At 43.8% G+C, this 14,748-nt stretch overlaps 1 protein-coding gene across 3 annotated transcripts in view; it reads right to left on the minus strand.

The window, feature by feature from the left end:
- The window catches only part of RIPK1 (receptor interacting serine/threonine kinase 1), a 52,136-nt gene extending 39,049 nt beyond the window's left edge, over positions 1–13,087 (minus strand). The window contains exons 1-2 of one of the 3 annotated variants that reach the window (XM_054019022.1): positions 13,021–13,087; positions 12,346–12,459 (exon numbers count right to left, since the gene is read on the minus strand). In XM_054019022.1, the coding sequence (XP_053874997.1) occupies positions 12,346–12,438 (93 nt within the window). In that variant the 5' untranslated portion in view covers positions 12,439–12,459; positions 13,021–13,087. Of the gene's footprint in view, positions 1–114; positions 203–12,345; positions 12,460–13,020 lie in introns of those variants that run through there. The other 2 variants (XM_054019019.1, XM_054019020.1) reach the window with 2 other exon arrangements.
- Positions 13,088–14,748: the final 1,661 nt, after the last annotated feature.

Genomic DNA, 14,748 nt, shown 5'->3' on the forward strand with positions numbered 1-14,748 from the left:
CCAGGAAAAATAAAGAGAATCGGATTCCAGGCAGACCTAGGTGTAACTCAATGAACCTTTACAAACACAAATCTGGTCTCCGGTTAAAGACACACACAGTGAAAGTGCTCTTACCTACCTACTCACAGAACGCTAGCTCCAGGAAGATCGAGCCACTGCTGTCTGGCTTCAGCTCTTTTACCAAGCCAGGGCTGATCCCTTTCCTCTGACGCCTGCTTCCCCCCCCCCCCTCCCCGCTGTGGGAGGAGTCATGAGAAACCACACCAACAAAACCGGATCACTAGTTACATAAGTGCCAGCAGGCCGGGGAAGAGGAGGTAAGATCTGTACAAGCTAATGGAGAACTGTACCCTTCTTAAAGGTTGCTCTAGTTTCAAAGATTAAATTCTTCCCTGATTTACATATTGCGTAGCCACATTGAACTCAGTGGGTAAATGCCATACTGACAGCCTCAAAAGATCAAAAATCATAAGACTGCCTTGCCCAGATGTGAAGAGCTGTGGGTAACTCAAAAGCTTGTCTCTCTCCTCAGCAGAAGTTGGTCTAATAAAAGATATTACCTCACCCACCTTGTCTCCCTCGCCTCCACGTGAATTTTTTTTTTTAAAAAGGGTTCATAGATGTTTGTTGATTTGCTATGGCCCTTGTGTATTGCTAACATAAGGTTAGCTACAATGCAAACAAGATAAATTAACTGGGGGTCCACCTCATAGCGAGGTGGCCACCTCACTGTCTAGAAGCAATAGAGGCGCATTGATGTGTGAACATAGAACATGTTAAGGGGAAAATTCATGATTGAACCTGGATTAAATCTCCAGTGAAGATAAAACCTTAGTTTTGCATGTTTTGCTGTAGAGAGCTTCATCCTGTAGTGAGGTACATCTCTACCCCGATATAATGCGGTCCTCGGGAGCCAAAAAATCTCACCACCTTATAGGTGAGACCGCATATCGGGTTCGGTCCGGTACGGCGTACTGGCAAGAGACGGTATGCCGTGCCGGACTGGACTGGCTTTCTCGGCAGTGATTTAAAGGGCCCAGGGCTCCGGCCGCTGCGGGGAGCCCCGGGCCCTTTAAATCACCACTGGAGCTCTGGCAGCAGGGCTCGGACAGGGATTTAAAGGGCCCGGGGCTCCACACAGCGGCTCAAGCCTCTGGCCCTTTAAATCACCGCCCAAGCCTGGCTGCCAGAGCCCTGGCGGGGATTTAAAGGACCTGGTGCTCCAGCTGCTGTGGAGAGAGCCCCGGGCCCTTTAAATCACTGCCGGGGCTCCGGCAGCCAGGCTCAGGCGGTGATTTAAAGGGCCCGGGTCTCCACACGACTTCAGATATAATGCGGTAAAGCAGCAGGGCTCAGGTAGTGCTTTAAAGGACCCAGGGCTCCCCGCTGCTTTACCACATTATATCTGAATTCATATTCTATCGGGTCGTGTTCTATCGGGGTAGAGGTGTACCTGTTGCAACCTATTGTGTTGTCCTTGGCAAGTCAGTTAATCTCTGTGACTCAGTCTCCATGTGCAATGTGCACAGAATTCTTTCCTACCTCACAGACTAAGTTTCCCTCTAAACTGTGCGGCTATGCAGCTGCCTATTAAGCCCCACACAGGGGCTCAGTTCGGCAGCCGGGGTAGAGGCACCTCTTCCTTCCCTCCCCTCCTCCCCCCCCCCCTGGGGCTGCTGCAGGGAGAGAGAGCTGGGGGAGTCCTCTCTCCCTGCTGTAGCTCCTGGGCAGCCTGCACCCCAAACCCCTCATCCCTGGCCCCACCCCAGGGTCTGCACCTCCAGCCAGAACCCTCCCCTCTCCCGCAACCCAACCCTCTGCTCCAGTCCTGAGCCACACTCCAAACCCCTCGGCCCCACCTCCACCACATGAATTTTATGTGCACCAGTATGTAGGTGATGTGTCACATAACAAAATTCATTCTGCACATATGTGGGAAAAATTAGAGGGAACACTGCATCACAGGGATGTCTGCGAGGATAAAGTCACTCAAGATTGTCAGGCATTCCAATGCTATGGTAATTGGGACCAGGTAAGTAGTGTGGGGCACAAGGAGAGAGGAAGGTCTGTGAACAACCCCCTAGCATAGCTGTACTTCAAGAAGCTTCAAGGTTCTGCTGGCGAATCTGGTAGAGTTTATCAGTTCCTTGTAGGAGAAATAGTTGGTACCTAATAAAAGTTGACACACAGTTTTCATAATGAAAGCAGAACTACTAAATTTCAGGAGCTATTTAGTTCCTGTTCAAGGAAATGTACAGTTTACCCAGTACTTGTAAAATAGCTATGTATGCATCAGCATCTCTAAAGAATACTGTGACACAGAAATTCTGTAGTGAGCTGTTAATTGTTTCTCTGAAGAACAAAAATATTAAGTACCAAAGAATATTCACTGAAGCATCTGAATTTCCATCTTCAGATGGTGTTGCACTAAACTACAGTATAGATACCCATTCTCATGACATAAGAAACATCATCACCATCTTAAAGAGGAAATTCCCAGACATGGGAATGACAAGGCTGCACAGATGCCCTGGGCTTTCTCGAGGATGAATACAAGGGTTCTGGTTTCCCCCAATGCCCTTGAAATATCTGTAGGCAAAACTTTTCTACTTTGTTTGCCTGGCCAGGATTTGGCATGGGGGAATGGAATGGCTCTCTCTGCCTCTGTTTATTGTGGCTGACTTAACTTACTTTGCAAGCAGGGCCGTCCTTAGGCATATGCGACTATGTAGGGCACCTGAAAATTTGGGGCAGCACCGGGACCATAGGCGTCAACTTTTCATCTTGCCAGGGGGGTGCTCGACATCCCACCCCCCCTGACCCCTTCTCCCAAGCCTCCATCCACCTCTTTCCCGCCTCCTCCCCGAGCACGCTTGGTCCCCGCTCCTCCCTCTCCCTCCCGGAGCTTGAACGCCATGAATCAACTGTATAAAGGGGTGTGTCCAGCTGTATACAGGGGTGTGTGTGTGTGTTAGGGAGATAATAGTTACACACCTCTGTAGAATACTGTAAGCTTATGTTTGTGTTGATAAGAGCAAGGGGCATAGGGACACCAGTTTAATAATACTGTGTAGGGCCCCATAAATCCTAAGGACAGCTCTGTTTGCAAGTAGACACCCGCTCCCCCCCAAAAGCTGACAGTTCTGAACTCCTTTTCTTAAGGAGAGAACTAGTACTGTATTTTAACAATATTTTTGAGAGAATTGCACTGTCAAACTGAAATTTGATTATTTCTCTAATCTTTAGAGTTAATAGAAGTCTTGCTTTCATAGATTCTAAGGCCAGAAGGGAACATTGTGATCATCTAGCCTGATCGCCTGTATAACACAGACCATCAAACATCTCCAAAATAATTTCTAGAGCAGACTCGCAGTTCAACTGATTGGTGGGTCTAAGCATCCTCAGATGGAATAGACCATTATTAATACAAGCTAATTATTGGTATCCATTTTAGCAAATTGTGAGACATCATGGATATAGTTACCAAATTCTGATTCAGAGTACAGTAGCTTGGTTTAGATTGCTTTTAAAAAGGTTGGATGAAATCCTGACTCCACTGATTTCAGTGCAAAAATCCTAGACTTCAGAAGGCCAGGAGTTCATCCATATTTGCTACTTTACACAGCAATGTGAAGGAAAAGGCTGACATCATGTGGGGGGAGAGAGAATTTCATCCGAAGAAGTGGGCTGTAGTCCACGAAAGCTTATGCTCTAATAAATTTGTTAGTCTCTAAGGTGCCACAAGTACTCCTAATCTCCTAACTGTAATAATTTCTTTTCTATTGATCTATCCTGTATATCACCAGGAAAAGGTTTAGTCTGGAGTTCTCTCCAATCAAACAACTTTCAAAATAATGCAGGGTAATAAAATATATCAGTGCATGTACTGTAATCTGTTTATACAAAAAAAGGTGTCTGTACCTTTATTATTATAGCTAGATTATCTATGTCCAAAAAGTACCTAATTGATCTAATTCTACACCATTTTGCAATTTGACTAGATATAGCCAATTACCTGACTACACTCGCGGTTCAAAAATATTTGAGTGCAAATAGCTGCGCATAGTCAGTTTATTAGTCAAAGGGAAAGCAGTACAAAATAAAAAGGAGACATACATACCACTCATAGCATTCACCTTGCATAGGTCTGATTCCAAAGTATGCACTCAAGATTATCTGTAATTGTGGCTGTTTACAAGCTAAAGGCACTCTATACATAACCCCAATAGTCTCTACCAGTTTCTTATACTGATTTTTCTACACTGTCCTGTACTTTTTTCTTATTTTTGTTTTGGATACCTCATTCCAGGTGTCCATGAAGGCACTTCTTAATTGTACCAGGACTTATTAGTCATACATCTTGTTTCTGTCAGGTTATGTATTTGTATGAGCCAAGAGCAGAGTTCAGCTTGCAAAGTGTTATGGGATATACCTTAGCGTGAGTGAACAAGTGTGAAGAGCATTCTGGGGAAAACAAAATACAGAGTACAGTGTGCGACTTAGCATAACTACCCAGCAATCATACATAAGAAGGGCCATACTGTGTCAGACCCAAGGTCCATCCAGCCTAGTATCCTGTCTTCTGACAGTGGCCAATGCCAAGTGCCCCAGAGGGAATGAACAGAACAAGTAATCATCAAGTGATCCATCCCCTATCGCCCATTCCCAGCTTCTGGCAAACAGAGGCTAGGGACACCATCCCTGCCCATCCTGGCTAATAGCCGTTGATGGACCTATCCTTCATGAACTTATCTAGTTCCTTTTTTGAACCCTGTTCATCTTGGCCTTCACAACATCCTCTGACAAAGAGTTCCATAACTGGTTGACTGTGCATTTTGTGAAGAAATACTTACTTTTGTTTGTTTCAAACCTGCTGCCTATTAATTTCATTTGGTGACCCCTAGTTCTTGTGTAATGAGAAGGATTAAATAGCACTTTCTTGTTTATTTTCTCCACACCAGTCATGATTTTATACACCTCTATCATATCCCCCCCTTAGTCATCTCTTTTCCAAGCTGGAAAGTCTCAGTCTTATTAATCTCTCCTCATATGGAAGCTGTTCCATACCCCCTTACCATTTTTGTTGCCCTTTTCTGAACCTTTTCCAATTCCAATAAATCTTGTTTTGAGATGGGGCGACCACAACTGCACACAGTATTCAAGATGTGGGCCTACCATGGATTTATACCTGATAAGGTGTACAATATTAATGTCGTGCATATAATACATATTATGCACAACACACACATAGGCTACCAAATATAAACACTAGAGCGAAGCTGGGTGTAGGAAGGCTAATGTGTTTAATCTTTAAAATAGGAATGAGAAGGACCAGAAACATGATGGATGATTTCTTCATCTAATACAGAAATTTAAACCTACGGAGTTGAACCAATAAAGATAAAATAAATAGGGCAATTTCTGCTAAAAATAGTAACTATCACTTCAATGTCCTTAGGGGCTGTCCTGAGAGATCAGTAATATAAAAACCAAGAAAGGAAAGTATTGTAGAGGATATTGTATGCTTACCCCTCACACACACATCAGTGGTCCTTGGATTTATGATCAGACAACTTACATTTCTATTTTCCTCCATGTCTTGAACACATTTCACAGTCGATTTGTAATATTTATAGGCCCACACCTTTAGAGAGGTAATTGGATTAACGGATACAGGATATGTTAGACAACCAAGAGAAATTACTAACAACATATCAGTAAAGAGGATTGTCAAGCTGACTGCAGTGACTCAAGAGTGTGACTGTTAAGAACTAAGACAAACCCCCAATTGGCTGTGAGCTCTAAATTTAGATTTCACCAACTAATTATCAGGTGTAAACTCCTGAGGCATTATAACAGCCTTAACATGGAGTCACAGACAGCCCCCTTGGATACTCCGATCTGACTCACCACCCAGGTAAGCTTGCCTTTTTAATAGGTTGTCCCTTATACCAAGTATCACAGCAATATTCAGGTTACTCCTAATCACAAAGGATCAGTCACTTACCCCAGGTCAATCACACCTTAGATCTCACACCAGAGACAATGCTTGTAGCCAGTCCTACAATAAACTATATACAGATTTATTAATAGGAAAAAGGAAACAGTTATTTATAAGATATAAGCATGTAAACATAGATACACAAATGAATTACAATTTTGTTACAAAAGGTAATAGAAGCTTCTATAATAAGTAAGCTCTTTGTCTCTTTGTGCTAACCCAGGCTAAACAGCTGGGGACTTCTTGTTTATACCAAGAAAACCTTACCCTCTCAGAGTCCAAGTAGCAGAGAGATCCTCACTTCCTTCTGTTTAGGGGTTTTATTCCCCCTCCTGCCATATGCATTCAGCTGCAAACTCAGCTGATGGGGAGGAATCCACTTGCATGACTCACTTTTGTGGGGGGGAAAAGCAGAGCAACAAAGTTTTATGCTCTTTAATGTTCCACACTAGTCTGTTTGGAGTCAATGGGGTTTCCCTCTTGGATAGGATGTAACCCCTTTGGTTGCAGGTAACAAGTTGTTGTTTTAAAAAAAAAAGTGGCAAATGTATTCCCTGCATGTGAAGTCATAAGTGTCATACAACTGTGGCAAAGACTCAGTAATCTTTTTTTATGTAACTGAACCAGAAATTTTAGTCAAATAAGTAAAAACAGTATCCCTTATAGCCAGAATTTTCAGAAGAGCTCAACAGCCATAACTGGGGAGAGCCTTTCAAAAGAGCTCAGTACCTAACATGTTGAGTTTTTAAAAAAAATATCTGGCCACTTCATTTTGGTACCTCGTGTGGAGCTGAGCTCTCCTGATAATCTGTCCCCAACACTTGCTGATATGGCTCTACATTGCTCTCTCTTCCCTGCACAGTTCCTTCTAGAACCTTCAAGACCCCCTTATGCCTGGCATCCTGACACACTTTTTTAAAAAAGTATGTGTATCCTCACAATAAGCATCATAGGAGACCGATTAGCAGTTTTGGGGAATTAATACCACGTGACTTCCTCACAAATACTCTTAGCTAGAACTTCCAAGCATCTGTATTGTGCTGCTATAGAATTTGAGATGTGCCTAATTTTACCCTGACTGCAGTCTATAAATTCCTGTTGACGTCAGTGATTATAGGAGCAAGACTTCTCTGTATACATCCTTTTAATTTTTTTGCAGAATACTCATTTGTCTTCTGAATAACATCTTTGATCAGTCTGGAAACAAACAATGATGACTTTAATTTTGAAAAGTAAATAATGTGTGGACAGCAACTGCATTTGTATCTTACTATGTCCACCTTCTTCAGTCTGAACACTAATTTAGGTGACTGGAAACATTTAAATCTGGTATCTACATCTTGCACACAAAAAAACAGGTAAACATTCACAAGGAAGTATAATAGTATGTTTAACAGTATGTTAAGATTGTGGCAGCGACTGATTAAAGCCAGGAACTACACAAATAAGCATGAAACATACCATATATCCTACAACAAAAAAATCATCAGTTACTTTCCAGAGCCAAATTATCCCACTGAAGTCCATGGCAAAATTCCCAAACATTAAGAGCCAACCCACACCTATTGGCAGGGCCGGCTCTACCACTTTTGCCGCCCCTAGCAAAAAAAAAAAGCCGCCCGAACTGCCGAAGCAGTGGACGGAATGCTGCCCCTTAGCGTGTGCCGCCCCAGGCACCTGCTTCCTCCGCTGGTGCCTGGAGCCGGCCCTGCCTATTGTTGTATCCCTATGAGGCATTGACCCACACTTGGACAGTGGCCACGGCAGACGTAGGAGGCAGTGTGCCTCACCAAGCCAGTCACAGTGCCAGAGTCCCCAGGGGAAGCACATTTGCTGCTACAGTATTTAGGGGGAGGTGCATCAGGAATTCAACTCCAGGGCTGAATAACTCTGTTAATTAGTGTGAGGAGCCAAATCAATTGCCCTTGATTCCTCCCTATTCCTAAAGGGGTGGCTAGTGGCAGCGTAAGTGGGGACCTGTCCTTGAACTCAGAAAAAAGCATATATTAAAATTGTAGAGGAGGCAAAAATGGCAGGGGGCTTCATGTACTCTTCCTTGTGTACACACAGAACAATGCAATGGGGAAGGCACCAATGTTGTATATTCATACTTACTTTGAATTTGCTTCCTTTATTGGCATCTGAAACTGGCTTAAAGCTGCTTTACTATAGTTCAGTTGTAAATAATCTTAGGAATTTAGGAACTGACTCATAGATCTGTTTTGGTATTGAAGGTTAAGGCTGGCTATAGGCTGCCTTTTGCAAACACCGAACAAATTCTCATGTAACCTAAATTACTGCATATCCTATATATTCAAACTGTACAATAATTCAAATACAGACAAAACTTGCTTAAGAGAACAGAGTTGACTGATAACTGGCTGTGACAAATATTTATCACAGGATATTTCCAAGTCAATTTAACAAAAATGGCAGCTGGTACACAAAAGTGTTGAAGTAAATCTGGCAATATCTTTCAGTGTTTTGTAGGTCACCTGCATCTTAAGGCAATAGCCATTATCTGTAATTCAATAGTATCCTTGTATGAACAGGCACTACTCTAAAAAACAAAACCCGGTTGTAGACTAGGAACTAATATTTACTAGTTAGGGGGCCATGTCCCACACAGAGCAAGTGGCTGCACCACCCATCATTAGACTGTACTCCTAAGGAGACAGGAAGATAGATACCATATTGCTAACTGAGCTATTACCAATGGGCTGTCTTTAGTCTAATACAATTCAGCAAATTATGACACGGATATTATGCATTGTGACTCTTTCCCCCATACATGGTAAGGTACAGCATGAGGGAAAGAGAAAAGATACAAAGATATATTGGGTGTTGAACACCTGTCTAAGCTTGCCAGACGGGAGCCTATTGTACTGCATTCCAGACACCTTTCCCAGGTAGGGAAGCTAACTGAATCCTCAAAGGACCATCAAGACTACAATCTACGGCCATCAGCTTTGTCACTCAACTAGTTGCCTACTCCTATAGAACAATGCACTCTCTATGCAGGTGGGGCAAGTATGACTGTCCAGCCTGAACAGTGACATACTTTAGACTCACAGAAGGGCTGAGATCAGACATGGGGAGGCTGTGTCTCAGGACCTGTGTTCTTTTCAAAGATCAGTAACTCTCTAATAGACTCATAGACTTTAAGGTCAGAAGGGACCATTCTGATCATCTAGTTTGACCTCCTGCACAACGCAGGCCACAGAATCTCACCCACCCACTCCTGTAACAAACCCCTAACCTATGTCTGAGTTACTGAAGTCCTCAAATCGTGGTTTAAAGACCTCAAGGTGCAGAGAATCCTCCAGCAAGTGACCCGTGCCCCACGCTGCAGAGGAAGGCGAAAAACCTCCAGGGCCTCTGCCAATGTTTTAAGAGAAAAGTGATTGTGGTTAAGAAATTCCTTTGCTCAGCCTGGGTTTCTTGCTTGCCCACATGGTTCCTACAGAGGTTAAACTAGAAGCCCAGAGTGCCCACAGTCCAGGTGAGGCTCCGGGGAAGCATTTGTAAACTGACTGGAGAGCTTGGGAGGTTCCTGACACAGGTTTTGGGATCTAGGGCAGCTGGATAGAAGCATCCCATATTCCAAGGAAGGGCCTCAGACAAGAAGTCTGAGCCTGGGAGTGTCCTAGGGATCCAGAGCTAGAAACAATGACTAATCATGACCCACCCGGTCCAAGCCAGCTGGGTCTGGGACCCAGAAATGATCCACTTACAACAGACTGACCATACAATCTGGCCCCATACCACACTGCACTAGTCTTCTTGAAATGCCAGATCCTTGTTCATTTCCTCATCCCACCTTCCTTCAGCTATGTGCACGCATTACTGGATTAAAAAAAACAACCCTAAATAGTATTTTCTACTATGAAAAACTGTTTCTTCTAGGTTTGCAATGGGTACCAGGTTTTTTCTTACTTGTAACTAATTATTGTACTCTTTATTCTTTTGTATTTCTGACTCTCTTGCCCATTAAACAATTTATTTTCATAGAATAGCGGGGAAAGGTAAATGAAAAGACACATGCATTAGGGCTGATACAAATGTTAGTGCTTCACCTCTGTGCTTAATATGCAAGAGCTGATTAAGATGAATAATCTGTCACCAGTAACTGTCAAACATTTCTTCCTGTTGCACCAGAACTTTCTAATGCTCTAAAATACATCTATTTTAAAAGGCAGAAACCGCTATAGCTGCTCATTGTATCTTCCAAATAGCTTACTAAGCATTAAGGGGTCCTGCAGGATCTGTGCTGGCTGCCTATTGGTTTCTAGGTGGAGATTAAGATGTTAGTTATGACCTATAAAGCACCAGGGCTTTATAGAATGGGTTGGGGAAGCCTACCTAAGGCACTGCCTCTCTCTCTAGCCATACTGCCACAACTGTGCTTAGTAGGAGGGCTCAAGTTGGATCCTATCGTTATAAAAGAGAGGGACAGCTCGCAAGGCATTCTCCATGAGATCTTCAAGTCTCTGGAACTTGCTTCCCCCTCCTACTTGCTCTGATATTGACAGCATTTGATGATCATTCAAGCATGCTGCAAAAGATAAGTTTGTGTGTTTTTGGAGAAGGCAAGGGCGTGCTTCCTAGACGATGGAGTGGTGGAATGGAGTTTTTCTGGGTGGCAGGCTGGCTAAGCTCTTGCTGGAGTGATTATGTAATACTGCTGAAATTTTGATTTGCTTCTTAATGTGTGTGTTAGGGCACCTAAAACCTAGTACAGGAGGATTTTTAGTTATTTTAAATAAATCGAGTCCCCAAGAATATACTACACACCCCAGAAAACAAATACATTATCCCTCCCCTGCAGATTCTGCAATCCACTTTCAGAAAAACCTAACGTGAGGGTCCCAACCAAGGCAGGAGGAGGACAAGGGTGATAATAGCATATGGTTGAGGCTTGCACACATCTTGATAGTCCTATTTGTATTATCTTTCCCCCTTGCACACTTCTCCTAGGCAAGATGGAAGGATCTGCCGGAGGATATTCAGTGAATAGAGAGTCTGACCATCTATATGAAATGGTGCAAAACTTTCCCCTTTGACAAAGCCTTTCGCTATACAGACACGCCTTTCTATTCCCAGACCACTACCAGCCCCCAATCCCTACCCAAAATTAAACAAAACCCCCTACCCTACGCAGTTTTGATTCTGAAAAGGCAGAAGTGCCCAAGATTCCATGATGTCCTCCAGGGACTTTGCTGTTGGCTTTAACATGGAAGGCAGATACTATAGGAGAGTATAAAACTCTAAGATACAGAGAAGAAATACGTTTTTAGGAGGGATTTTGAATGATCACTGAGTGCCACTAAAAAGCCTAAATTTGTTAAATCTCATTTATCCATTTAGATTAAAAATAAAATTACAGCATAGGAACAGACAAGAATTATACAAAAAATATTGTTTAGCTCAGTGATCCCCAATGCGGTACCTGCCGGTGCCATGGCACCCACCAGGGCATTTATGTGCGCCCGCCTAGTGCCCAGCAGGGGAGAGAAGCCGCGGCCCCGCGCCTGCCGGGGACAGAGAACTCCGGGGCTGCAGGCTGCGGGTGCCGGTGTTCTCGGTCTCTGGCAGGCGTGGGGCCATAGCTTAAGCCGGAGAGAAGCCGTGGCCCCGCACCTACTGGGGACAGAGAACTCCAGGGCTGCGGGTGCCGGTGTTCTCTGTCCCCAGCAGGCGCAGGGCCCGCCTAGTGCCCAGCAGGGGAGAGAAGCCGGGGCCCTGCGCCTGCTGGGGACAGAGTACTCTGGGGCTGCGGGCGCCAGTGTTCTCTGTCCTTGCGGCTTCTCTCTGGCTTCTCTCTTCTCTCTGGATTCATATACTATGTAATATTAAATATGATTTTCGTATTATTTAATGTACAAATGCAAAATAAGCCTTGAAAAATTGTTGGCACCTGCCATACTCTTCTGAAAACATGAATCTGCTACTGGCCACAAAAAGGTTGGGGACCACTGGTTTAGCCTAATGCAGAGATCGGCAACCTTTGGCACACAGCCCGCTAGGGTAAGCACCTTGGGGGGCTGAGCCGTTTTTTTTACCTGCCGCGTCCACAGGTTCGGCCGATTGCAGCTCCCACTGGCCGCGGTTCGCCGCCCCAGGCCAATGGGGGTGATGGGAAGTGGCGGTCAGCACATCCCTCGGCCCGCGCCGCCCTCATTGGCCTGGGATAGTGAACCATGGCCAGTAGGAGCCGCAATCGGCTGAACCTGCGGACGCGGCAGGTAAACAAACTGGCCCGGCCCGCCAAGGTTCTTATCCTGGTGAGCTGTGTGCCAAAGGTTGCTGATCCCTGGCCTAATGTAACAATCCGGGGAACATACCTTGAACAAGCCATCATCATAACCCTGTGGGAAGTTGTGAGCAAATCCTTGGACCAAGACTCTGTCCATCCAGCCCTTCATGATGGCAGGCATGCTGAACCAATAAAAGGGAAACTGAAAAGCAAAGGATCCTGTTAATAGTGCGACATAATTGGTAGAGGTACACCATTTCCTTTGGCCTTTTTTCTGTGCTAAGACATCTTATCACCTTAATCAGTGAAGCCATTCATAGATCAAGCACAGTAAATAAAGCCTATCATTCAGAGGATGCAGAACTATATTTGTTTAAGGTTGTGGGGTTTTTTTGTAATATTCTTTTGAAAAATGCCATGAGATCTCCAAATGATGGCGAGTTTTCAGAATCTCTTACACCTCAACCAAAAGATGAGCCTTCTGGCAGACACTGGTTTCCTGATTCATGGGGAAGAGGAGTGGTCAATAATTTTTTGTAGCACCTGGCTTTTTTCATTTCTGCTATTGACTAGACCTTACCACTTACCCTGTGAGATCACAGTCCAAGCCTTATCTGCATTATCAGAATGGGCAGTGCGTTGAAAGAAAATGACAGTGGGAGTTAGGTGTCTAAACTTTCTGGCTTTTTATAATCTCCTTATTACTGTATTTGTTTTAACACCATATTAAGACTATAAGATTATTAATAAGAAAAATCATGACCTGAAAAATCACTAACTCAGCTTCTTGAACCTTTCTCTGTTCCTCAATCAAATCACTGGTCAAGCATCTTCTTTTGTAAGCTTCCAATGATGCCACTCCATAATCAACATGTTCTGAGTTGTGCAGGCAACCTGTGGAAGAAACATATAAACATTGTTTATCCCACTTCTAGCACTAAATCCACATAAAATAATTAAATACAAGTCACAATCTACTGTCCTCGATTGGAATATTTCATCCCATTGATTTATCATGAGCCACACCATATTGTAAGGAGTGATAGATGAACTGTTGATTTTTTTTTTATTATTTTTTTTTAAAGTGTAGGTGAATCTAGTACCTGTAAAAGTACTCATTTACATTAAGGCCCCTCTGTCCCCCTTTATGCTACCAGAGTGGTGTAAAAGGGCCTTAATGTAAATGAAAATCAGGCCATCAGAGTTTAGGGTCTGATCCTGAGCATCTGCTGAGGAGCTTCACCTCTTCCTGAAGTCCATGTGACCAGAGTGGGTTAGGACTTTTCAAGACCTGACGCGGAGCACAGATTTGAATCAGACAGTTTGCAACCTTCCTTGCCCACTTCTGCCAGTGCTTTTGCAACATCACTCTTTCTGGTTCGGTTCTAACAGACACTGCCAGCTCTGCCAAATGGTGTTACGGCTTTGTGTTTTCACTTCCTAAATTAGAACAGCACCAGGATTAAAAACCTACCTCTTGGTGAATGGCTTTCTTAACTATGATAAACCCTTGGAAACTAGTTTTAAATTTAATATGATCTCCACTGGGTTTCTCAAGTTTTTACTAAACTAATAAATGGACAATGGCATCACCATATTCCGTCAGTGTGAATCATACTTAATAGATGAGACAAACCCCAAACATACACAAATGAACACTTGGGAATTATTTGCAGAAAACATCTGTAACCAGACTGGTCCTTGAGAGGAGGTGTTTTGTAATGATGCCTCTTTAAGAAGACACACAAACACTTTTAAGTTATAATACACAAATATTTGGGCCCAAAGGCATAGGGCTATTTAAAAACCTACCGTCATATTCGTAAGGGCCCAATCCTGCTACTGTTGTAGTCAATGGCAAAACTGTCAAACTCAAGTGTGTAGGATGGATTCCAAAGTGATATCTTCTAGTACAGTGGTTTTCATTGGACGGTCTGCAGACTATGGGCAGGTCTATACTACGGATTAAGTTGATCTAACTTATCTTGCTCAGGGGTATGAAAAAGCCCTACCCCTCGCAAGTGACGCAAGTTTCACGCTGTCCACACCAGCACTATGTCAGTGGGAGACGCTTTCTCACCAACATAGTTTCTGCTTCTTGTCAAGGTGGAGTAATTATGCTGACTGAAGAGCTGTCTCCCATTGGCATAGTGCGTTTTCACCAGATATGCTACAGCGGCATAGCTGCATCAGTGCATCCGCTCTGATGTAGCGCTGTAGCGTAGACTTGCCCTATGTCTAAGGGATCCGGAAAAGGTAAAATAAAGTTTCAGAGCTGAGACAAGGCATTTTGTTTTTCTGATCAATCAAAAGCATGTGAATACCCCCATCTACAGGTCAAAACCTGGAAATGGTGGTGTTATCATAGAAGCCCACTTTAGCACCCTTTCTCCCGCAGCATCAAATGTCAGGCTGAGCATGTGCAACATTTATAGTTGAATGCTGTTCAGTGAGTTTTCAGTCTAAGACTTTTATGGTAGGGGTCCACGGA

The sequence above is a fragment of the Malaclemys terrapin genome, chromosome 2 (genome assembly GCF_027887155.1).
Source record: "Malaclemys terrapin pileata isolate rMalTer1 chromosome 2, rMalTer1.hap1, whole genome shotgun sequence".
In the NCBI taxonomy this organism is placed as follows: domain Eukaryota; kingdom Metazoa; phylum Chordata; order Testudines; family Emydidae; genus Malaclemys; species Malaclemys terrapin.